A 27500-nucleotide genomic window follows, 5' to 3' on the forward strand; every position below is an offset into this window, starting at 1 on the left:
TCTTGACGAGTAAATAAGTATTCGGCATTAACTTATACCTCTCTTGGTGGCTCAATGGTTTGACCGTCGAATGAAGGTGTTGGAAGATACTGTGTTCAGGGATCGAAACCGGGCGGTACCGATCCATTTATCACTTTAAAAATTCCCCTTCGGTGATAATTCCCCATCGGGGATATTCCAGAAGTAGCGTGAATTGGATATTAAGCGACATTTGTAGCCTCATGATTGTATATAAATCACGGTGTGAAAAAAAAATTTCATATACATATACTGTATATACACACACACACATTCCCGAGGTAGCGTGAATTTGATATTAAGCGACATTTGCAGCTTCATGATTGTATATAAATCACGGTGTGATAAAAAAATTTCATATATATATATATATATATATATATATATATATATATATATATATATATGTATATTTATTTATTTATTTATTTATACATGATCTAGTCACCTTCAACTGACTTTGTGTCTCTAGGAATAAATGAACAATATGCGTTTTGGTGGAGCCATGACCAACTTCTCGGCCTAAATTGCATCACTGTCACGGAAAAGGATTAATCTTTTTCTCGGCACGCTGTGCCAGTATCGACCTTGTCCCTCCCTAACCGTCAGGTACTGCTCGAGCGTCGTTGTTTCTTGGAATCTGTCGTGAAAGGTCTTATTAAGCTTTGGCAAAAGGCTAGAAGGTTTGAACTGCTTGTTAGAAGAATACCAAGAGAAATAGATACAAAATCTTTCCAGAATCTCTTAATCGTTCACGCTCGATCGATCGATCGATCTAGGGAAAGAAAAAGATGAAAAATCATTATGTTTATTGTTTTTAGATGTAGGTATTTGACGGTTGAAACTCAGGGTATATCTAAGAAATCTGTAAAGCAAAAACTAAACTTCAACATTTTACCTCATTAAATAATTATGCGGTAGACAATGGAGCTTGTTTTTGTTTAAACTGGAAAACTGTAATTAATGCTCATCATATGGTCATTTTTTAAAATCATGTAACTTTAAAAATAGTTATTGTCCCTCAGAATTTCTTTTTACCTTAATCAAAAACTACGATGTGTCTAAGGAAGAATAATGTATCAGCTCCTTTTTTTAAATGATGACAAGAGCCTAAAGTTGTTCAAAATAAATCAAATAAATTTTCTAATCTCGTATTATTTTCCTTTATGTTCCGTTCGCAGCAATTTATGTTTGAAATCAGTTGTTTTATTTCTCACTACTAATAAAATTTTAATCATCATAGTTTTGGAAATCTAGGAATTGTAACTTGAACTCTGACGGTGAGTAGTAGGCTACAGTAAAAAATAACATGTAATTTTTTTTTATTGCTTAGTAGGTTTCAACAAAGTCAGAGAAAAAAAGTAAGAAAATGTGTTATATTATTCTGTAGAGCGCATCTTTTACTCACCTTTTTAGCGTTTTTTTTCTTATTTTCCGAATCATATCTGAAAATTTAAAACAATTGACATTCTAACTTAGTAAAAAGTGACGTTTTTCTCGTTATCATAAACAAAAGTCAGGATTTTCTTCTTTACCATATATCCATTTCATGCCCCGTTAACTGAAAAATCTCCCCCTTTCAGAGAAACTTTCCGTCAGAATTTCTATTGCCTGCTTGTAACGCTAACATCTAACTGTTAGTTCGAGAAGATACCCTTGCTTCAAAGTTAGCAAATACTTGTTTTAAAGTTAATCCTTAAGTTATACATATGTTCATATGTGTATATATGCATATATGCATATATATATATATATATATATATATATATATATATATATATATATATATATATATATATATATATATATATATATATATATATATATATATATATATATATATATTCTTAAAAAACTGGGGTCCTTGGAGGAGGGAAGGGGGTTACTTTAATTTTGATACTGCCATTTGGGCCAAGGGAGAACACCAGTCTGTAAACAAAATGCAGGGGGGAGGTTTTTTCACTTACCTTATTTTACCCAATTAGATCAAATACTGTAAGGTCGCCATGGGAAATGAGGGAGTAATTTACGTTACCATGAATTTATTTAAAAATAAAGCAATGAAATGACGCTGGGAATTGAAGAGCCAGCAAACAACAAAAGTAAGAGCGATGCAAGAATCAAATTCACAAGGACGTCAATAGCACGTCGTTAACTGGCCATCGTAATAAGGTGTGAATTAACCTGCTGAGGGGGCTTTCTTGCAACGGGCCACTAACTAGACTTTCTTGGATTTTCTATACGGCAGTGTTCCTGGGGACTTAATTTACAAGGCTTGGTTGACTGAGGCACGAACCAGGATTCCTGGAATAAAGAGCCAGGCTTAGTAATCGCATGCACTGGAAAGTTATCACATGAAACCTATGCACTAGGGAGAATTTAATCACTTGAGTGCTTAATTTAAGTAGCCCTTATTTAACACTATGGAGGAAGTAGTCTACTTCTGGTCACTGAAACTTGTATTGGCACTGGGGAGAGAGAGAGCATGGGCTGTGTTGTCAACCTCAAAACAAGGGGGAGCTTGAAGGAGAATGTAAAAATTGAAAAATAGGAATTGGGGAGAAATTTACTAGGAGAGAAAGAACTGAACTGGCAACAGACCGCTACTCAGACATACCTGGTGCTGTTGCATGACCTCTTTGCAAGACAAACTGGGTCGCTGGCACTTTGTCTACCACCACACAAAGGAAAGACAGGAGAAGGTTTTGTACGTCCTCTCGTGCCAGGGTTTTGAGCACGTCTCTCCTGTGTCTCGCCTCTCCTCTTGGTTCGAAAATCATCTTCGAGTGCGTTCGTTCGTGAGCAAGCAGGGCACATCTGAAAGCAAGTCTTAAGCCAGTAAAAGGGTCACAGGGAAAGAGGCCTTATAACTAAGTCCCTAAGGCTCAAAGTAGTAGCACCCCCTTGGAAAGGCTTTCGTGTTTTAGGCTTAACGGACTTCCTAGTCTCTCTTCCACCCTAACGAAGGAAATGCATTGACTGATCACGTGATTGAGGGGGTGAGGGGGAGAAAGCTAAGGTGAGTCATTGTCCTGCCTGAATTCAAAATAGGGCGCTACCCTTCTTTGCCGCCAGTAAATCCTAGCCTACCAGTTAACTGAGAAGCTCTTTTATTTAAAAAATCGATATGTTATCTGGTTGGCTAAGAGGAGGAATGAAAATACGTGAATATATATATATATATATATATATATATATATATATATATATATATATATATATATATATATATATATAATAATCAAACTACCAATGTCGCTTAATATCAAATTCATGCTGCCTCGGGAATATCCCCGATGGGAAATTACCACTGAAGGAGAATTTATAAGTGATAAATGGACAGGTACTGCCGAGTCTCGATCCCACGACACAGATACTTATCCAGCGACTCCAGTCGACGTTCTACCCACTGAGCTATCAAGCAAGGTATAAGTTAATGCTGAGTCTGGTGTACTTTATTTACCCGTCGAGAGCGGGGATATTGTACTTAGCTTTGGCATTAACCCACCTCCACCATGATAGTTCTTTGGCACGTTTGGAACACACTGCTCTTTTTATAAAGTTTTTTATCACACCGTGATTTATATACAATCATGAAGCTACAAATGTCGTTTAATATCAAATTCACGCTGCCTCAAGAATATCCTCGATGGGGGAATTATCACCGAAGGGGAATTTATAAGTGATAAATGGACAGGTACTACCGAGTCTCGATCCCATGACACAGATATTTATCCAGCAACTCCAGTCAACGTTCTACCCACTGAGCTATCAAGCAAGGTATAAGATAATGCCAAGTCTGGTGTACTTTATTTACCCATTGAGAGCGGGGATATTGTACTTAGCTTCGGCATTAACCCACCTCCACCATGATAGTTCTTTGGTACGTTTGGAACACGCAGCTCTTTTTATGAAATTTTTTTTATCACGCCGTGGGATCGAGACTCGGCAATACCCGTCCATTTATCAATTATAAATTCCCCTTCTGTGATAATTCCCCATCGGGGATATTCCTGAGGCAGCGCGAATTTGATAATAAGTGACATTTGTAGCTTCATAATTTTATATAAATCACAGTGTGATAAAAAATTTAATCAAAAGAGATGCGTGTTCCAAACGTACCAAAGAATTACCATGGTGGAGGTGGGTTAATGCCGAAGCTAAGTACAATTTCCCCGCTCTCGACGGGTAAATAAAGTACAGCAGACTCGGCATTAACTTACACCTCTCTTGATAGCTCAGTGGGTAGAACATCGACTGGAGTCGCTTGATAAGTATCTGTGCCATGGGATCGAGACTCGGCAGTACCCGTCCATTTATCACTTATAAATTCTCCTTCGGTGATAATTCCCCATCGGGGATATTCCCGAGGCAGCATGACTTTGATACTAAGTGACATTTGTAGCTTCATGATTGTGTGTAAATCACGGTGTGATAAAAAATTTCATAAAAAGAGCTGCTGTTCCAAACATACCAAAGAACTATCATGGTGGAAGTGGGTTAATGCCGAAGCTAAGTGCAATTTTCCTGCTCTTGACGGGTAAATAAAGTACACCAGACTTGGCATTAACTTATACCTCTCTTGATAGCTCAGTGGGTAGTATGTCGACTGGAGTTGCTAGATAAGTATCTGTGTCGTGGGATCGAGACTCGGCAGCACCCGCCCATTTATCACTTATAAATTCCCCTTCTGTGATAATTCCCCGTAGGGGATATTCCTGAGGCAGCGTGAATTTGATATTAAGCGACATTTGTAGCTTCATGATTGTATATAAATCATGGTGTGATAAAAAATTTCATAAAAAGTGCTGCGTGTTCCAAACATACCAAAGAGCTATCATGGTGGTGTTGGGTTAATGCCGAAGCTAAGTACAATTTCCCTGCTCTCCATGGGTAAATAAAGTACACCAGACTCGCATTGACTTATACCTCTCTTGATAGCTCAGTGGGGAGAACGTCGACTGGAGTCGCTGGATAAGTACCTGTGTCGTGGGATCGAGACTCGGCAGTACCTGTCCATTTATCACTTATAAATTCTCCTTCAGTGATAATTTCCCATCGGGGATATTCCCGAGGCAGCGTGAATTTGATATTAAGCAACATTTGTAGCTTCATGATTGTATATAAATCACAGTGTGATAAAAATTTCATATATATATATATATATATATATATATATATATATATATATATATATATATATATATATACATATGTATATATGTGTGTGTGTCAAAGGTGGTATATGAAGAGTGAGTCAATCTTCTCCATTTTCTTGATTTATCATAAAAGTGCAAAATGGGGGTGCTTGTTCAGGCAGCATCTCCCCATGAACCCTCCCGCCCATCTCTCACTCACGCTATTCCTCACAAACTCTATGCACGCTGGTAATTTCTTCTTCTTCTTTCTCTGCATCTTTTCCCAATTCTATGTGGGGTCGATGTTTCTGACAGCTTTCCTCCACCTGGGTCAGTCAAACGCATCGTCCTCTGACAACTGATTGTCTCTCAGATCTTCTCTAACTACATCCATCCACCTTTGCTTTGGTCTTCCCACCAGGCACCTCCACCTGCATTACTCTCCTCCCTACATATGTCTCATCCCTTTTCATCACATGGCCATACCACTGCAGTCTTCTTTCCTGGGCCTTCTTTGATAGTTCTACGACTTTAGTAGTTCCTCTTATTCTTTTGTATTTCATCCTGTCCATTTTTGTTACTCCATACATCCACCTGAGCATTTTCATCACTACCGCATCCAATTTCTTCTCTTTCACTCTCTTTACCGGCCATGTTTCTGCTCCATACATCAAAGCTGGCCTCACTACTGTCTTATACACTCTTCCTTCAACCTTTATATTGATTCTGTGGTCACTCAAGACACCTGACATCTTTCCTCAATTTTTCCATCCAGCCTGCACTCTCTTTGTTATTTCCACACCTAAATTTCCATCACCAGCTACTGCTGAACCAAGATACTTGAATTTTTCTACCCTGTTCAACCTTGTACCTTCCATACTAACTTCGAAGTCTTGATCCTCATTAAAACTTAGGTATTCAGCCTTCTTTCTAGTGATCTTTGAACCTCTGTCTTCCAGTACTTTCCCCCATTGCTCTAGTTTTGACTCCACTACCACTCTGTTGGTGCTGCATAACATGATGTCATCAGCAAACAACATGCACCAGGGGGATTGATCTCTTGTTCCTCGAGATAGCACATCCATTATCAAGTCAAAAAGATATGGACTTAAAGCAGATTCCTGATGTAAACCAACTTGCACTGGTATCCATTCAGTTAACCCAACACTGCTTCTAGCAAGCGTTTTTGCTCCTTCATACATATCTTGGACCAACCTCACATACTTCTCCAGTGTTCCCTTTACTCACATGCACCTCCAGACCTCTTGGTGTGGTACTCTATCGTATGCCTTTTCCAGATCCATGAATACTATGTGCAGTCCTTTCTGCTTTTCCAGGTGTTTTTCCATCATCTGTTGGAGGGCAAACACTGCATCTGTCGTTCCTCTTCCTGGCATGAAACCAAAATGTTCTTCACCTACAGATGTTTCTTCTCTAATTCTTTGATCCATTATTCTTTCCCAGATTTTCATGGTGTGAGACATTAACTTTATTCCTCTGTAGTTTGCACAATCCTGGGTGTCACCCTTCTCTTTATAGATAGGAACAACATTCTTTTGTTATCTTTTCCTGACTGTATATTTTCTTTGCTAGGTCCCACAGCATGTCTATTCCTTCTTCTCCCAGGCTCTTCCACACCTCTGCAGGAATTCCATCTGGTCCTATTGCTTTACCATTTTTCATCTTCTTTAGTGCCTTCTTTACTTCCTTCCTGCTAACAGTAGCCTATATGTCATACTAAGGTTCTGGAAACCATTTTCAAAGAATTTTCTAGGATTTTTTTCATTATCAGGTGTTCATAATATTCCTTCCACCTCTTCTTTATCTGATCCTCGTTGCATAAAACCACTCTATTCCCATCCTTAACCTGTTTTATATGGGAATAGTCTTTGGTGTTCTTGTCCCTCGCCTCTGCAATTCTGTGAATTTTTCTCTCCCTCTCAGGTGTTTCCAGCTCTTTGTACATGTCATCTAATGCTCGTGCCTTTTCTTGTGCAACTGCCTTCTTTACTTGTTTATTATGTGTTTGGTACCTCTCCTTATCCACTTGCTGTCCATATTTTTCCCAGATCTTTTTTGCATCTTTTTGGGCTTTCACCACCTCTTTCACTTCATCATTCCACCACCAGGTTTCCTTATCGTCAGGAGGTTTCTTTCCAGATGTCTTTCCCAACACCTCTCCACCCACTCTCTTTATTGCCATACTGTTATGATTCCACCATTCTTGCACTCCCTCTAGCAATCTAACTTCCCTCAATACTCTCTCCTTAAATTCCTGCCTCGCTTCCTCCTCTTGTGTTAGCTTCCACCACTTGATTGTTGATGAGACACGTGCAGGCCTACCTTTTACTGTGTTCTTTATTTCCAAGTCCATTACCACCACCTTGTGCTGTGCTGCCACACACTCTCCATTTAAAATTTTACAATTTCTCATCTCTCTCAGATGTGATCTTCTGCACATGAGGAAGTCAATTTGACTCTCTCTCTTGCCCCACTCTTGTATGTGATGTACTGATTTTCTTTTTTTTTTAAATTAGGTGTTGACAATAGCCAAATCAAATGACACTGCACAGTCCACAACTCTCTCTCCCTCGCCATTTCTCTCTCCAACTCCCCAGCCACCATGCACCCTGTCTGGTCCTTCCTACGCACACTGGTAACCAATTATGGTTTTTCACAATTGTCACAAAAAAAATCAATTTAACAATATAGTTTATACTAAAGATGATACAGACGTCACTGGTACATGATTAAAAAATAGACAGTAAATGAGAATCTCAGTATTTTTCAAAATATATAATTACGGTAAGAGGCAACATATTTTACATATGTGTTCTCATATATTCTTATCACATCACGAAGACGTTGTGTGTAACACACTCCAGAAAGGACAGCGTCCTGAGATTCCTTCAGGACTTAGTAACCATGCGAGTAATCGTGACGTTGTCAAATACTAGAGGTCTTGGACCAAAAGGGGACTGACTACCTTTCACTACCTTTGTAGAACAACACCCTCTTGTCATCAAAATGAACACACCTTTGTATGACAAAGCTTATCATGCTATTCAGCCATTTAATTGTAAGCATACCCTTCATATTCTACTTAGAAAAAGTCATTGTAACAGTTATGCCACTATCAATATACTTATTACACACACGAGCGCGCGCATATATGTGCATGTGTGTTGGTGTGTATACGTATGTATGTATGTATGTATGTATGTATAAGTTATGTAACTAAAATAGGTTTCTCAAAGATAAGGAGCTTAATGTCTTAGCAGATATATTAGTAAAGGCAAATATATTTATAAACCTCCCAGTTAGCTTTCCTTCATCAAGAGTCATTGGAAAATCGTTACAAATTTAGAGATTTCATAAGCTTCCGAATCATTCATTACGTTGATGAAAAATGTTATAACGTTTGAATAAACTTTATAAACAATAAATAGATTTATTTACATATATTTTTACTACATATCATTTTCCTGTGTTTTGCCATATGAAAATAATGTATCATGAAAATTAAAATGCGATATCTGACGAGTATTTTCACCAAGAATGAGATGATGAAATTTTATCGATTAATGAACAAAAAGCTTTCTTATGCGTGTAAATACGGTTTTGTTACTTCTGCAACTTGAGGGGTTATTTCTATCGGATGAAATTGTATATGAAATAAAAATAATTTCCATTCTGTTATACAAAGATTATTCGCGTAAAACATAAGAATGCATCTTTTCTAACCTCAGTAGCGTTGAAGCATTTTCACTTGGTATGTTCTCTAGCAGATAATAGTTTCAGTGGTCACACAAACGATTTTCTCCTCATTTTTTCGAACTTTGAACGTACTTGTACATGCGCGTGCGTGAGATCGTGATTGATTTAATATAGCGAAGCTTTCCTTTTCCTGCTGATTCTTCTGTTTCTGAGATTCTCGGAAAAAATTAGAAACCATCTTAATATTTCTTTTCTGTTGCTGCTTATAATGGCACTGTTTGTCCAGTTTTCAGAGGTAGCACGTCTATACTCGTCCATTTCGCAGACTTTGTCGAAAGGATGGAAGGAGCTTACCTGGCGTAGCATTTACCTCCAGGTCACCGTTTGGCAAATGTACGAGCTGCAAGCTTCCTTTGTTAGGATGTAGTGGACGCATCAGCTAGGTAAAAGAGGATTCTAGATCTGCACCGACAGAAGGAACGGTTCCCCTACTCCCTACCTCAGCTGCGGTGTTATCTTGCCCTTAAAGGAGATGTTTGCACCTACAATGGAATATAGAACTCTTGACAACGCTTAGGCGGAAATCCCAAGTGCTCTATGTGATGGTCAGTGATTGTGATAAGGATAATCGTAAGTTCCTGCTGATACGGCCAGTTGTGCTGCCATTCAGTTCATGTGTAAAATATAGTAAGGTTTATTTTAATTCTTTTTCGGTATCTTTGCACCCTGAAGATTTAGATAACTAGTTTCATGGGTAGGATCCACTAAAAGTTAAATGATTAGGTCTGTAACCAAGACTTTACCAGATATACAGTTTTATACAAAGGCTTCTCCATTTCAGAATAGTGGAAAAAGAGTTTAGGAAGACAAAGTTCGTCAAAAGTGTCATTAAAAGTTTCAAGGAAATCAAGAGCAATTAAACAGCGGAAGCGTTGCCTCTTAATTGAAATATTACCCGTGGTAGTTATGACGTTGACAGGAAAATAAATCCCTAAACGCTTGTAATGAATCACTCCAGTCCTTTAGGAAAGTCCGCGAATGAAGTTGGAGTTCCAGAAAAAAGCAAAGGAGAAATCCCGTTGAGGATTCTTCTCACTAGCGCTTCGTCCGCTCGTCACTGACATTTTTTCTTACTGGTTGCATATACATTTCTCTCTCTCTCTCTCTCTCTCTCTCATTGTGGATTTGATATCTGGAAGTGATTAGAAGGAAAGAAGTTTATTTCAAAGGGTTTTGAGAAGTACAATTAATTTTCTCCCTGTTTCCAATTTATTTCCTTTATTGCCCAAAAAGGAAAGGTAGGTTTTATTGTTAAATTAACGTCTGATCTGGTCGGCACTTTGAAGGTAATCATCTCACTCACACATACACACACACTAACAGACACACATTATATATATATATATATATATATATATATATATATATATATATATATATATATATATATATATATATATAATATATATATATATATATATATATATATATACAGTATATATATATATATATATATATATATATATATATATATATATATAGTTACATATATAAATATATATATATGTGTGTGTATGTATATATATAATATATATATATATATATATATATATATATATATATATATATATATATATATATATATATATATATGTATTCATTCCTAAAAGGATAGTACAGAAGAAATATTACAAGATTGTTTGAAGTTTTCAGTTAAAAGGAAAATGGTGGCGGCTACACTTAGGTTTCTTTGTTACGCCAAAACTAAAGTGAAAACTCTAATGAAGTTTTCATATCAAATTAACGTCGGTTATTTAAGTTGCCTCTATTTAGTGAGCATTTAATAGGTATTGGCCATTTGATATCTGCGGCCTCTTCAGATAGAAAGTAATCGTTCTGCGCATGCGTATTTCCTTGATGCTCTTCAGGCATGTAAATTAGATCAATGGTGGCCAGCAGGGATTCCAGGTGCAATTCTATAATGAAAAAAACGACAGTGAAATAAAAGCTGCATCCTCTTGCAACAGCTGATAACGAAAGTATGTTTTCCCTCACAAGATTTGAGTTTGAAGGAAACGTCATAAAAAGGATAAAGCTCCGCTTTGAAACTCTAGGACATACAAGTTTCCTGACTTTCTTTGTTTTTATTTTTTATCGAAGCTTTTTTGAAAGAGGACCAGAAGCAGGACCATCAGTCATATACCATCGCAGCTGTTGAACTAAAATGGTTTCCTCTTGCAAAAACAATACAATACAATAGACAGGGAAGAACAATCTGCTGCAACTCTTGATGAATCCACCAGTGTAATAATGCTATAAAACAGTAGCCTATGACTGTTGCAGCAGATGCACAGTATATGGCTGCTGTCTGCTCTATTTCTTTTTCGCTCTCGGGTTTGTGCCAGAAAATCTGGTTGCTATTTTATTCTTTGTTTCCCACTGAGCCTATCAATGAAACAAGAAATAAACCGACCTCCAATATTAAAAAAAAAAAAAAAAAAAGAGATGCAAAATTCAGTTGTCAAATAAAGAATTACACCTCTGGGGAGTATAGGTAAAATAGGTTATTTCCCTCTACAAAGAATAAGTCGAATGATTTGCCGTAGTATATGATAACCCTAGTCTGGAAAAGGAGAAAGGGGTGACGCGGGAGTCCACTTCCCCCAACGGTTCAGAACACCAATAATGACATAAAAATTGTCACTTGCCATCTTTTGCACGTAAAAAGAACAAAATGCGCGCTAAGAGTAGTCATTGCTGTGGTGATTAACGAATGTTCAGACCGGAAGGATCAGCAGTAGCCCATGAAATATGAGTATTATTAGTAAATCATAAGACTGAATACATAGATGAAGTAATAGTTGATAACATGGGGAACAGAATTTTCCTGGTGATATCATTTGAAGCAGGACTTATTGCAGATAAGTATATAATCACCCATATAGCTGGAAGCCGAAAAGCCATTTACTTTGATCACGAAAACCGGAATGAAAAAAAAAAAAAAAAAAAAAAGACAGGAAATCATTCAGAGAAAAAGGACTAAAATTTACTTGGGAGACATTTAAAGTTGGATAAAGTTTTAAGCAGACCCACAGGCAGAATCATTTCGGACCGAACCTGGTCGACAATAGAAAAGCAGCTTTAAGCGGCGTGAAGCGCACTCAGTTTGCCGAGGATGATCAAACAAATTCATCCTCGATGAAATAGCTCCGGCACGGTGACCAAAACACCGTAACCAATTCTTGAATTCGAATTTTTATGAGCAGTGTCGCCCAGGGGAATCCTGCCATTGTTTATTGCTGCGCTACGATTCTGTTCGAAAACGTAGCCCTCATGTAGATTAAAAAAACAAAAAAAAAAACAGAGAGAGCTAGGAAAATTACTTTTATGCGACATTAATTGGTAAAATGGCTTGTCTGTTTGTTTGTACGCAAGAGAGATTTTACGCAAATAAGGTGACTGACTGACAAAAGATGTTAGTTGGTCATTGTCTTTATCGCATTAAAAAAAATCATCTTTTATTCATGGTTTTGGATTTCAAAATATGTTGCCTTTATCTGTGATAATTTTGGGTTCTCAATTATTTATTTTGATAAACATTCTATTCGAGAATTGTAAATGAACAACAAGTGAAAATGGGTCATTTTCGTAACATAGTGTTCGATGGGTGTTTCTTTCGACTGATTCTTTTGCTTCTGTTTTCCCGTTTCTTATTACCTTCATCCTTCACGGGCAGAAAATCTGTCGCTCCCTTCGCTGCTGAGACAAAATTCTTCAGAAAAAAACATTTTTAGCTAGTTTTCTTTTCATCAACTTTTACACACACTTCAAGGTATTAATGAAAGGCGCATACATTGTGAGATTTTCATGGAATAAGACTGGAGATTTCCTAAAACTAAATTATTTATTTTTGGCGTCGATTACCAAAATCGTTGCAAGGAAACGAACACAGGCACACAATAGTTATAGGGCAGGTACTTAATTTTCAGATATTCGTATAAATGTGCGTATGCCTGTATGTATGCATGCATATATATATATATATATATATATATATATATATATATGTATATATATATATGTATATATATATGTATATATATATATATATATATATATATATATATATATAAATATATATATATATATATATATATATATATATATATATATATATATATATATATATGTATATATATAAATATATATATATGTATATATATGTGTGTGTGTATGAGTTTGTGTGTGTGTGTATAAACGAACAAGCTACGTGTGACGTCAAAGAAAAGCAAAGGATTTGTTAACATTTCCGGTAACCTGAGAAATAGTGATGTATTTAATGAGTTTTATTTTGTTTATTTTGTAAATGAGGGTTTGGGAATATGAAGACTCAGTTATGTAGATATAATGATGGCGTTACTATTTTTCTAGATTCTATCTGAATCTGGCAAAATGTTACTCTTTGAAGAAGGCAAATTCATTTTACCTGTTATCTAAATTCTCCCCAACCTCAGCCTATGCACAACCTGTTAGTCAGTAATTACTACGGACATCACATCGTAACCTTTATGGGCAATAGGTGAGGTCTCGCGCTATCGAAAACCCTTGATTAATGTCTCATTTTCACCTAACTTATCTACAGAGTACGGTAATACTGACCATCTGAATATGTCCCACGTCAATCAGAAGAAAAAAAAACGGCGCTCAACCATCTTCACTTTATTCATCACTACTGTATCACAAAGGCAAAGTGCAGCTAACAAAAATGATAATACCTGTGCGGGCATTATCATTGTGTAGCTAACGCGTTACTCTCTCAGCATTAGCCTCCTGTATCTTAAATGATTCAGTTGCCCAATACATAATTTATATACCTTTACTTTGCTTAGATTAAAGAAGCATTTATAACAATTGTGACAAAGCCTGGTGCTTTTCTCGTTATTCCCTCTTAAGTCAGGCTCTCAACAATGACACGTGGTCATTACCATCATCATCATTATCTTTATATTATTATATAAGCATTTACTTTTGGAAAAGATGTTGTCAGACACTAGGCAAGCACCAGTTGCTGCAACTTTCATTTTTTATCCGCAAAGACTTCAGTACCACATAATACGCTGTTTCCTGCTCCGCAGTGTGTGCGGCATGGTTACTGATGATCTTGCGTTCAGAATATTGTTACCAATTTTGCTTGCTATTGTTTAGATCTCGGCGTCTTTGTCCCAAGATATCTGAAATGCGTGAATCATTTCCACCAACCGTCTAAACACGAAATCACGTCAAAACACCGGTTCACCTTTTTCATGTGTGGAATTTGCACTCGTGTATTATGCGGTAAGATAACCTCAGGAGTTTCCATCACTGCTGTCATCAACGTTCATTTTTTACTTCTTTGAATTTCGTACATTTCAACTTTCGCAGGTTTAAATATTCGTCCACTCAACTACCGCAAATCTAACATCGCTTTCCTTCCTTTTCTAACATAACTCCTCCTTTATTATATCATCATCTGTTTACTATCTTTTATCCCAGTAAATATCATAACCTTACTTTCTATTATCTCATTCAGAGCATTTCAACATACCTTTCCAGGAAACCAGAACAATTTTATGCTCTAAAAATTCTAACACTTCCGGTATAAGTGTTTCACTTATACATGTAGAATATTATTTCCCTCATCCATTCTGGTCGAACATTTCTCCCAATTAGGCCGTTTTACAAACCCAAGTTAACGACTGAATTGTCCAACCCAGGCAAATACGAAACAGCATAACACTCGTAACCCAACAATTCCTGGTGCCTTTTCATTCAATTTATTTTTATCTTCTTTTCGTCCAGAAAATGCACTTCAGCAAAGCATTCTCAGAACTGCATTATCTCATTTAATTTTAACTTTCTCAACGTCCCCACTGTTACCATTATTACGCCATTATTACAATAAATGTCTTACTTCGCTTTGCATCTAAAATATTGTATTTACATTTGTAATCTTTCTGCAGTAAGTTGAGATGTTTAGGAAGATGACAGATAATTTTGTAAAAGCTGCAAGTAAGTAATAAGCCTCTTTCTCCTCCCACAGCGCACCGAAGAATGCAGACAGTGACCAATTACTTCTTGATGAATCTGAGCGCCGCCGATCTCTTCATGTCCGTATTGAACTGTATGTTCAACTTTATATACATGTTACACAGGTAAGGCTCTTGTTTGTCAGTACTTTTTTTTTTCCCCTTTTTGAAAATGAGACATTGCATCATAGATTAACGGGTTTAGAGCCTTAGCCAGTTTTTCAATTTTTCATATTGCGATTCATCCTTTTGTGCCCTAATAAAGTGAAAAAGCTATTACATCTGTCTATCTGTTCTATACATGAGTTATATATATAAATACATACATAAATACACACACACATATATACATACATACATACATATATATATATATATATATATATATATATATATATATATATATATATATATATATATATATATATATATATATATATATATATATATATATATATATATATATATATATATATATATATATATATATATATATATATATATATATATATATATGACTATTTATCACATCACCGTGATTCATATACAATCAGAAAGCTACAAACGTCCTTTAATATCCAATTCACTCTACCTCGGAAGTAATATATTTTCATATATGTTACCGAAGGGGAATTTTTTAGTTGATAATAAGTCCACCGTCCCGTGGGTCGAACCAGCGACGGACGAGGAATCAGGACTACAGTGACACACTAACGCAGTCGGCCACAAGAGAGGTATAAGTGAATACCATCTCCCATCAACTCACCCGTCGAACTCAGGTGTTTTGCGTTTGGAGACGATATCCACCCACCTCTGCCATGTTGACCGTGTAGTGCGTTTGTCGCACGTAGCCATATTATGACTATTTATCACATCACCGTGATTCATATACAATCAGAAAGCTACAAACGTCCTTTAATATCCAATTCACTCTACCTCGGAAGTAATATATTTTCATATATGTTACCGAAGGGGAATTTTTAGTTGATAATAAGTCCACCGTCCCGTGGGGTCGAACCAGCGACGGACGAGGAATCAGGACTACAGTGACACACTAACGCAGTCGGCCACAAGAGAGGTATAAGTGAATACCATCTCCCATCAACTCACCCGTCGAACTCAGGTGTTTTGCGTTTGGAGACGATATCCACCCACCTCTGCCATGTTGACCGTGTAGTGCATTTGTCGCACGTAGCCATATTATGACTATTTATCACATCACCGTGATTCATATACAATCAGAAAGCTACAAACGTCCTTTAATATCCAATTCACTCTACCTCGGAAGTAATATATTTTCATATATGTTACCGAAGGGGAATTTTTAGTTGATAATAAGTCCACCGTCCGTAGGGTCGAGACCAGCGACGGACGAGGAATCAGGACTACAGTGACACACTAACGCAGATCGGCCACAAGAGAGGTATAAGTGAATACCATCTCCCATCAACTCACCCGTCGAACTCAGGTGTTTTGCGTTTGGAGACAATATCCACCCACCTCTGCCATGTTGACCGTGTAGTGCGTTTGTCGCACGTAGCCATATTATGACTATTAATCACATCACCGTGATTCATATACAATCAGAAAGCTACAAACGTCCTTTAATATCCAATTCACTCTACCTCGGAAGTAATATATTTTCATATATGTTACCGAAGGGGAATTTTTAGTTGATAATAAGTCCACCGTCCCGTGGGGTCGAACCAGCGACGGACGAGGAATCAGGACTACAGTGACACACTAACGCAGTCGGCCACAAGAGAGGTATAAGTGAATACCATCTCCCATCAACTCACCCGTCGAACTCAGGTGTTTTGCGTTTGGGAGACGATATCCAACCACCTCTGCCATGTTGACCGTGTAGTGCGTTTGTCGCGCGTAGCCATATTATGACTATTTTATCACATCACCGTGATTCATATACAATCAGAAAGCTACAAACGTCCTTTAATATCCAATTCACTCTACCTCGGAAGTAATATATTTTCATATATGTTACCGAAGGGGAATTTTTAGTTGATAATAAGTCCACCGTCCCGTGGGGTCGAACCAGCGACGGACGAGGAATCAGGACTACAGTGACACACTAACGCAGTCGGCCACAAGAGAGGTATAAGTGAATACCATCTCCCATCAACTCACCCGTCGAACTCAGGTGTTTTGCGTTTGGAGACGATATCCACCCACCTCTGCCATGTTGACCGTATAGTGCGTTTATCGCACGTAGCCATATTATGACTATTTATCACATCACCGTGATTCATATACAATCAGAAAGCTACAAACGTCCTTTAATATCCAATTCACTCTACCTCGGAAGTAATATATTTTCATATATGTTACCGAAGGGGAATTTTTTAGTTGATAATAAGTCCACCGTCCTGTGGGGTCGAACCAGCGACGGACGAGGAATCAGGACTACAGTGACACACTAATGCAGTCGGCCACAAGAGAGGTATAAGTGAATACCATCTCCCATCAACTCACCCGTCGAACTCAGGTGTTTTTTGCGTTTGGAGACGATATCCACCCACCTCTGCCATGTTGACCGTGTAGTGCGTTTGTCGACGTAGCCATATTATGACTATTTATCACATCACCGTGATTCATATACAATCAGAAGGCTACAAACGTCCTTTAATATCCAATTCACTCTACCTCGGAAGTAATATATTTTCATATATGTTACCGAAGGGGAATTTTTAGTTGATAATAAGTCCACCGTCCCGTGGGGTCGAACCAGCGACGGACGAGGAATCAGGACTACAGTGACACACTAACGCAGTCGGCCACAAGAGAGGTATAAGTGAATACCATCTCCCATCAACTCACCCGTCGAACTCAGGTGTTTTGCGTTTGGAGACGATATCCACCCACCTCTGCCATGTTGACCGTGTAGTGCATTTGTCGCACGTAGCCATATTATGACTATTTATCACATCACCGTGATTCATATACAATCAGAAAGCTACAAACGTCCTTTAATATCCAATTCACTCTACCTCGGAAGTAATATATTTTCATATATGTTACCGAAGGGGAATTTTTTAGTTGATAATAAGTCCACCGTCCCGTGGGGTCGAACCAGCGACGGACGAGGAATCAGGACTACAGTGACACACTAACGCAGTCGGCCACAAGAGAGGTATAAGTGAATACCATCTCCCATCAACTCACCCGTCGAACTCAGGTGTTTTGCGTTTGGAGACGATATCCACCCACCTCTGCCATGTTGACCGTGTAGTGCATTTGTCGCACGTAGCCATATTATGACTATTTATCACATCACCGTGATTCATATACAATCAGAAAGCTACAAACGTCCTTTAATATCCAATTCACTCTACCTCGGAAGTAATATATTTTCATATATGTTACCGAAGGGGGAATTTTAGTTGATAATAAGTCCACCGTCCCGTGAGGGTCGAACCAGCGACGGACGAGGAATCAGGACTACAGTGACACACTAACGCAGTCGGCCACAAGAGAGGTATAAGTGAATACCATCTCCCATCAACTCACCCGTCGAACTCAGGTGTTTTGCGTTTGGAGACAATATCCACCCACCTCTGCCATGTTGACCGTGTAGTGCGTTTGTCGCACGTAGCCATATTATGACTATTAATCACATCACCGTGATTCATATACAATCAGAAAGCTACAAACGTCCTTTAATATCCAATTCACTCTACCTCGGAAGTAATATATTTTCATATATGTTACCGAAGGGGAATTTTTTAGTTGATAATAAGTCCACCGTCCCGTGGGGTCGAACCAGCGACGGACGAGGAATCAGGACTACAGTGACACACTAACGCAGTCGGCCACAAGAGAGGTATAAGTGAATACCATCTCCCATCAACTCACCCGTCGAACTCAGGTGTTTTGCGTTTGGAGACGATATCCAACCACCTCTGCCATGTTGACCGTGTAGTGCGTTTGTCGCACGTAGCCATATTATGACTATTTTATCACATCACCGTGATTCATATACAATCAGAAAGCTACAAACGTCCTTTAATATCCAATTCACTCTACCTCGGAAGTAATATATTTTCATATATGTTACCGAAGGGGAATTTTTTAGTTGATAATAAGTCCACCGTCCCGTGGGGTCGAACCAGCGACGGACGAGGAATCAGGACTACAGTGACACACTAATGCAGTCGGCCACAAGAGAGGTATAAGTGAATACCATCTCCCATCAACTCACCCGTCGAACTCAGGTGTTTTGCGTTTGGAGACGATATCCACCCACCTCTGCCATGTTGACCGTGTAGTGCGTTTGTCGCACGTAGCCATATTATGACTATTTATCACAAGCTACTGTTATTCTACAACAGGAACTGTTACAAATTTGAGAAAGGTATCGTATTTATTAAAATACAATACCTGTAAGTGATTTCCTTAAGGTAAATCTTAAAATAACCATGCACTTAACTTTTAGTAGCAATTGTTACAGTCAAAGACATGCAATTAGTTTGCCTTGATGAGGCATTACAATGAAGTATACATGGTCTTTTGTTACGTGTTGCCATGTTACTTACGTCGACGGCACAGTGCCAGACGTGGCACTGAGGTCAATGGTGCTTACGGGCACGAAGCTAATTACAGTGAAGGACAGACAAATATATGAAGTACATGGTCTTTTCGAGTCACTTACTAGGTATTTAAATTAAGAGGGAATAACAAAGACAAGTGATAGATCCCAGAATGAGTAATGATTGTTAAAGCTAAATGATGATTAATATGCCGAAATTATACTCTTTAGCCTCTGAAAATGGCTTAGGTTTACTCTTTAGCCCAAGGTGCTTCAAAGCAGTCAAAAGGACACGCCTCCTCTGACAGGGTTATCTGTTGACATCTACGATAATGGCACTTACATGATAATACTTAATGGTTTTGGCATATGTGATTTTAAAATGTATCATGCGTTTGTGGGCATGAAAGAGAAGTCACAGGACTTATGAATTTGAAATGTCTGTCAATTTGCACTCTGCATTGGCAGAGTGGGAAGTACAGTAAAATTTGCCCCTTGGTAAGGCGTGAAATAAATGCAAAGGGTACTCAAAGGAAAAAGAGAGGACGAAAAACAAAGGAAAATGTTAAAGGAAGAGAATAATATACAAGATTGTAAGGAGAGAAACAGGCGAAGACTTGGGCATTCTCTTTCTGGATAGAGGTGCCAAAGAACTTTGTAGGATAAAAGGGTGGCATGCGCCAGATTTGCACTGGTGCCAGAAAAGCTCAGCAGCTCTCTTTAGGGTACCTGACGTTACCTACGCCCGTGATTTCTGCCGCAGATCTCTTTCAGGTTGATGGTTCCCCTTGGTGGGGGAATCGGTTGGACCGAGCCTGAGGAGAACATTGGAGTGCCACCCGCATTGGCTTCTTTGGTGGCCGAAGAAGGGGCACTAGTTACAGTCTCTACACCAAGTTGCCACAGTTCCGTGAGTTCATCGGCCATTTGAGACACAGCAGAATCCTTACTCTTGGTGGTGTCGGCGAGGGACCCAGAAAGAGAGGAAGAGGTCATGGTGGGTGGGATAGGCTCGCAGGTTACCAAGACCACCTCAGGCATGGGTTGCAAGGCCGCACCTTCAGTTGAACTTCCGCTGTGGTCGGGAGAGTCCGTCCCCCTTACTGGCACTGGTAGAGGAGCCAAGCCGGGAGAAGAGAGGAGATCCTGATTGGGATCTCTTGAATGGAGATCGGGGGTGTACTCTGGCACTGGCACTAAGGCAGGGTCAGGCACTAGTATTTGATTTGGAGCTTGACACTGCTCAGTGCACTCAAGTGGCACTGTCAGAGATTGTGAATCAAGTTTGGGATCTCTTGGAGGGAGATCTATTTGGTGCCTCAGCACTGGAACTGGGGCAGGGCCTGGCACTGGAATGGGATCTGGAATAGACTTTGATGGAGTTGGCCACTGCACATTGTACTCAAGTGGCATTTGCAGTGGAATGAATGCAGGGATTGGAGGCTTACTAATGCTGTTATGAACCGCAGTCGGTTCAGCAGGTTCTTTAAAATACAAAAAAATCGGAACTGGAATGACTGGCAGAAACTGAGGTAGACAAAGGAGGAGGGAGCTGAACGAAACAAAAAAATTACCTTAAACTAATTTATTATTTACAGTAATTTACATTAATTACAAATGAGTCCAGGTTTAGCATACATAATTTAAATAAATGTTAACAGCAGCAGTCAAAATTAATAAACAAGTCCTAAAGACCACACAAATGACTTAATCACAATCAAAATAATGCCAAAAGCATCTCAAAATTCAGTTACCCGAGCCATACACTGCTCGACACCATTAATAATAATAACGTAATAAAAATCTTTACTAGAGACATACACTGCTCAACACCATTAATAACAACAATGTAATGAAAATCATCACCAGAGCCATACACTGCTCGACACCATTAATAACAATGTAATGAATATTATTAGAAAAATAACATCTGTTACTAAAACAGGCATTACTAATAAAGATACAGGCAGCAAAAACAATCATAATAAATAAATGACAATGCAACAGTACAAAATCACTCAGGGTAATAATAACCACAATATCAATCTCCGTACGTAGAGATAACACGATAGACCTAGCTGTCAAGAAGGATGAATGTGATCAGACGAACTCCTGTGAAGACACCAAAGCAGCCACCAACTGCTCAACTGGAACACAGTCATCAACACAGATGAATCACAGAAGAAACGTCGAAACAGCACGTCTGCTGTTATACAGGAAGATCCACGGAAGGAAGGCTATGATTTAGCTGTCCCACCATCCTTCAGCTGATGAGGCCAACAGGTACGGAATACCTGCTGTTTCAACAAAGACTCCATGTTGCTAAAGCTGCCGGGAACCTGACTCACTGCTATGCTAAACCCGACTGCCACTGTCAGAGACAACGCGACAGACGTCAACTTTCCTTCAAAGAAAACAAAAAAGTAAGGAGGCAACAACCCACCAAGGGAACAATTGGCAAACGATTGTCCCATCAGAAGTACTAAACCTCACAATGCCTAATGAATGATTTGAGCATTTTGGGCCCTGGATTGCTGTAATTTAGATGGGGAATGGAAGTCCTGTCCCAGGAGGATGTCATAACCTCCAGGAATATAGCTTGCTACTGCAAGGTTGCAGATTTTGGACCTATGAGTTCTTGTGGCTCTCAACTGAACAGTAGGGAGTTTCATTGTAAATTGATTGATCCCTTCAATTGTGATGAGTTTATGTAGGTTAAAGCTAGCTCCGTAGGGAACTTTGTCCTTCCTTATGATGGAGATTTGCGTGCTGGAGTCTTCAGATACCTTGACCTGGCATGCAGGGTAGCTACCCTGAGGAGGTGCTACATATATGGGACTCTCGGCTGGAGGGCCTAAGGACTTTGGATTTGTAACTGCCAAGGCAATGGCTGGAATACTTGATTTATTATTAAAGTATTTTGCCCATGTGGGAGAGTGGCCACAAACTTTGCAAGTTGTGCAATAGCTCTGGCTGTAATCTCTTCGTGGCACTACCCCTGAGGAGGGTGCAAGCATGTTAGTTGGTAGATTCCTGGGAGAGGGTTTGAAAGGCGTTGTGGGCAGTGCCTGGGGCTTATTTTGGCACTTCTCTGTGGAATGTCCAGCTTTCTTGCAGAACCCACATACAATGGGCTTCTTCTGGGGGCGCCCATTCTTGGGAGGTTGCTGGGAGTTGGTCGAGTCAGGCAAGGAGGGATGTAATTTTCGTCCATGGAACTAAGATGGGGGTGATTCGGATCCCAGATGTCAGCCCACCATCTTAGGTGCCTTGTTGCACAGATGGGTGGCGAGGGCTGGCAGGGTGTAATGTAAAAAGTCTTCAAGATGGAAGAGTTCGAGGATTTCCTCTGCACTAGTGGCTTTGAGAGATTCTAGCCATTGTTTTAACCCAATAACTGTTTTCTACGGGAAGCAGCTTCGGTGCCCCCACTGTCAGCTAAGAACGCAGTCAGCAAACATTTATGCTACCCAGACTGTCAGCAAAAAGTAAAAAACACAGCATGGCTACTACTCTACCCTGTGCGCTATCTTTTGAGTGCAGGGTGGGCTACGTTTGCTTTTTTACATCAGTTTCTGTATCTTATTCCATATATTTTAACCCATATATGACTATTGACATATATATACGGCCGTTCCCATTCACCACTGTCACATATATATGCGTCCTCTCTTTCCAGCCATGATACTAATGATAATTTATCCCTTGGCTATAGGATTATAAACGTGGCGACATTTGGTAAATAACATGGTTTGAAAGGCGCCGTGGGCAGTGCCTGTGGCTTATTTTGGCACTTCTCTGTGGAATGTCCAGCTTTCTTGCAGAACCCACATACAATGGGCTTCTTCTGGGGGCACCCATTCTCGGGAACTTGCTGGGAGTTGGTCGAGGCAGGCAAGGAGGGATATAATTTTCGTCCATGGAACTAAGATGGGGGTGATTCGGATCCCAGATGTCAGCCCACCATCTTAGGCGCCTTGTTGCACAGGTGGGTGGCGAGGGCTGGCGGGGCGTAATGTAAAAAGTCTTCAAGATGGAAGAGTTCGAGGATTTCCTCTGCACTAGTGGCTTTGAGAGATTCTAGCCATTGTTTTAACCCAATAACTGTTTTCTACGGGAAGCAGCTTCGGTGCCCCCACTGTCAGCTAAGAGCCCGCTCAGCAAACATTTACGCTACCCAGACTGTCAGCAAAAAGTAAAAAACACAACATGGCAACTACTCTACCCTGTGCGCTATCTTTTGAGTGCAGGGTGGGCTACGTTTGCTTTTTTACATCAGTTTCTGTATCTTATTCCATATATTTGAACCCATATATAACTATTGACATATATATATGGCCATTCCCATTCACCACTGTCACATATTTATGCGTCCTCTCTTTCCAGCCATGATATTATTGATAATTTATCCTTGGCTATAGGATTACAAACGTGGCGACATTTGGTAAATAACATGGTTTGAAAGGCAGTGCCTGTGGAAATGGATCACTTGTGCGCTTACAGGGGAATTTATGCTAATGAAGAAGGTTCATTTCTTGTCTCGCATTCAGCTCTTAGCTGATAACTGCATATTCACAAAAGGGGTAAGGAGTCAATCTGTGATGTTGCAGATTGCGAGGTCTTAGGCAATATGGTCGCCAGTGTTGTATTTTTAAAGCTGGGGTCTTGCTAGATCAATGGGATATACTAGGATGATACGCAACTTACCTTAATTACCACAAAAAATCTGGACTCTGGCCTTGGGGACAGCTAAAATTACAAGCAACAAAATACGCCTGAATGGCTGCTTCAAAGGGAAGTGATTAGATAAATTCTGGGGTTTAACTTAATTCATTATATTTACAAAAGAAAGTACATCAGAAGAATGGTAGCGTAATTCTGGGGTAATGAGGTGAGTATATTGGGTTTCCCGCCTCAAAGTCGTTGATAAGAAAGCAGCGAGGGCCACTACACATACAAAGTGACACGCAGATCCGCAGTTAGGTAGTACTATCCTGCAATCGAAACACTCACTGTTACTTAACCGAACTAGCACTATAATGAAAGAATCGGGGAATTGCATAGAAGATCCCTAGACTGAATTTGATTCCATTAACTCGAACATCAAACGATTACATTACTCTTCTCATAAATGCTTTGCAAATTAGACAATACAAAATATAAAGCAATACAGGTCTCGCTGTTATTATATTGCACTTTGAAAGGAAAGAAACTTAATTGGAGAGGAGGGAACGTGGCTGACAAAAAGCCTTAAAACCTGGTATTGTACCGTTCATTAAGAGCTGAAGTTCTCTTCTTATGAGGGCCAGTGAGGAGGAGGGCATATGAATTAATTCACATCAAAGGTTACTTGGGATACTGCCCGCCACGTGTCGAAAAATAGGCAGTTACACGAAGCAAGGGATGGAGGTCTGGTCTTTCGTGTCCGCGCAGACAATTCTGAGAGCAAGCTCCTCTCTCCAAGGCTCTTTATAGCTTTGGAAGTTACGGCTTTCTCTTCCTAGATGGCGTTGTGATCACTCTGCCGACATGGAACTAATTGTTGAACGCATGACTCCAATTTCAAAATGATGGAACACACCTGGTCAGCCCTCCAGCTGACCTGCATTGGGTGGTGATTAGCTCTGGTCGGGTCCACTCCTGGAAGTAAGGAATTTCCAGTAGCACTTTAGACAAGAAAAGAATTAAAGGGATTTTCCCCCCAAAAAGGCAGTGGTGAGAGGTTTTAGGGGCAAGTTTCTTACAGTGAATCACACTAAATTTACCTTATTGAATTACTTAGTCCTTTTACTTTAAATTAGTGCCTGAAAGGTGGCGTAGGAGGAATATTCTTAATAATATATATATATATATATATATATATATATATATATATATATATATATATATATATATATACATATAAATATACTGTGTATATATACACATATATATATATATATATATATATATATATATATATATATATATATATATATATATATATATATATATATATATATATATATATATATATATATATATGTATATATATATATATATATATATATATATATATATATATATATATATATATATATATATATATATATATATATATATATTGCTAACAGGACCTCATTCAAACTGGATGGTATCTAATGGAGTATTTATTCAGAAAAATATTGCTTGATAATGAGGACTGTTTGTCCAAGAAAGCTTGCAACTCTTTCTGAGTAAATACTCCATTAGATACCACCAAGTTTGAATGAGGTACTGTTAGTAATTCTACTAATGCACAGAACAATTGTGTATGTGACGAAGTTAATAAATAAATATATTATATATCTATATATATATATATATATATATATATATATATATATATATATATATATATATATATATCACACATAACGACAGGTGAAAAATAAGAAACGGGGTGTAAGTCCTGACTGGTTTCGACTTTATTTCCAAGCCATTGATGTAGGACTGATACAGAGTATGAGAAGTCACAAATATGTATACTACAAGAACAGTACTGACAAACATACACAACCGTTAGAGACTACATATCGCTCAGGCGGTGTCGAGGTAGGAGTTTTAAAACTCATTTGGCTAAAAATCACAATATACTCTCAGGGGACAATGCTGATAAACAAACCATACGCCATCTCAGATCCACACTCGACAGGTGTCACGGAGGCGGAGTTTGGAAACTCATTAACGCTACTACCGTACTGCGTTTACAAATATGATAATCCTATTTTCATACATCTCTACTGCCTACCTTAAAGTTTAAACATTTTACAAATTTCTTTTGATATTAAAGGATCAAGGGATGTATAAATTTGATCCTTTAATATCAAAAGAAATTTGTAAAATGTTTAAACTTTTAAGGTAGAAAGTAGAGATGTAAAAATAGGGATTATCATATTTGTAAACACAGTACAAGGGTAGTAGTGTTAATGATTTCAAACTCCGCCTGTGACACCTGTCAGGTGTGGATCTGAGATGGCGTATGGTTTGTTTATCAGCACCCCTAGATATATTGTATTTTTAGCCAAAAGTTTTAAAGCACACCAGAAGAGTGGGGATATGGTCTCGTATTGTGTATTCTCATTACTGTAATGTAGTATATATATTTGTGACTTCTCATACTCTGTATCAGTCGTTAATCAATGGCTTTGAAATAAAGTCGAAACCAGTCAGACCTACAAAAAGTTTTCTTATTTTTCACCTGTGGTTATGTGTGACAAATAGATCACGTGCAAAAGTGATAATAATCATATATATATATATATATATATATATATATATATATATATATATATATATATATATATATATATATATATGTATAGTATATATATATATATATATATATATATATATATATATATATATGTATGTCACATATATATATATATATATATATATATATGTATATACACACACACACATATATATATATATATATATATATATATATATATATATATATATATATATATATATATATATATATATATATATATATATATATATATATATATATATAAGGAAAATCCCACAGGCAAATGACTGGCAAAATTTCAGTATTGCAAGCGCTTTCACGTTTATTAACGCATCATCTGGGCACATTTTTTTTTGTGCCCAGGCGATGCGTTAATTAACTATAAAAAAAATAGTGCTCAAACCTGTCATTTACTTTGGATTCCTTATACAATGAAGTCACGTGCATCTACTGTTATTTTCTAAGCATATATATATATATATATATATATATATATATATATATATATATATATATATATATATATATATATATATATATATATATAGAAAACAGAGAAGTAGTTGGCCTCCAACAGCATATCTCAGGACAGGGTGACAAGGAGATAGTCGGTCATCTGTAGATGGTATTTATTTGCCGACGCGTTTCGTAACACTTTGTTACATCATCAAGGCTAAAAAAGAAAATTTACAAATTAAAATACATGGAATAAAACTAACGACTTCAAGAGAGTCTCAACATGC

General features: G+C 38.1%; 1 protein-coding gene across 1 annotated transcript in view; it reads left to right on the forward strand.

Moving 5' to 3' along the window:
* Positions 1-27500, forward strand: part of LOC136825821 (tachykinin-like peptides receptor 86C) — a 229338-nt gene that overhangs the window by 41567 nt on the left and 160271 nt on the right. Inside the window, exon 2 of the mRNA XM_067082777.1 lies at positions 14953-15064. Within this exon, the coding sequence (XP_066938878.1) occupies positions 14953-15064 (112 nt within the window). The remainder of the gene's footprint in view (positions 1-14952; positions 15065-27500) is intronic.

This window comes from Macrobrachium rosenbergii, chromosome 39 (genome assembly GCF_040412425.1).
Source record: "Macrobrachium rosenbergii isolate ZJJX-2024 chromosome 39, ASM4041242v1, whole genome shotgun sequence".
Classification (NCBI taxonomy): Eukaryota; Metazoa; Arthropoda; class Malacostraca; order Decapoda; family Palaemonidae; genus Macrobrachium; species Macrobrachium rosenbergii.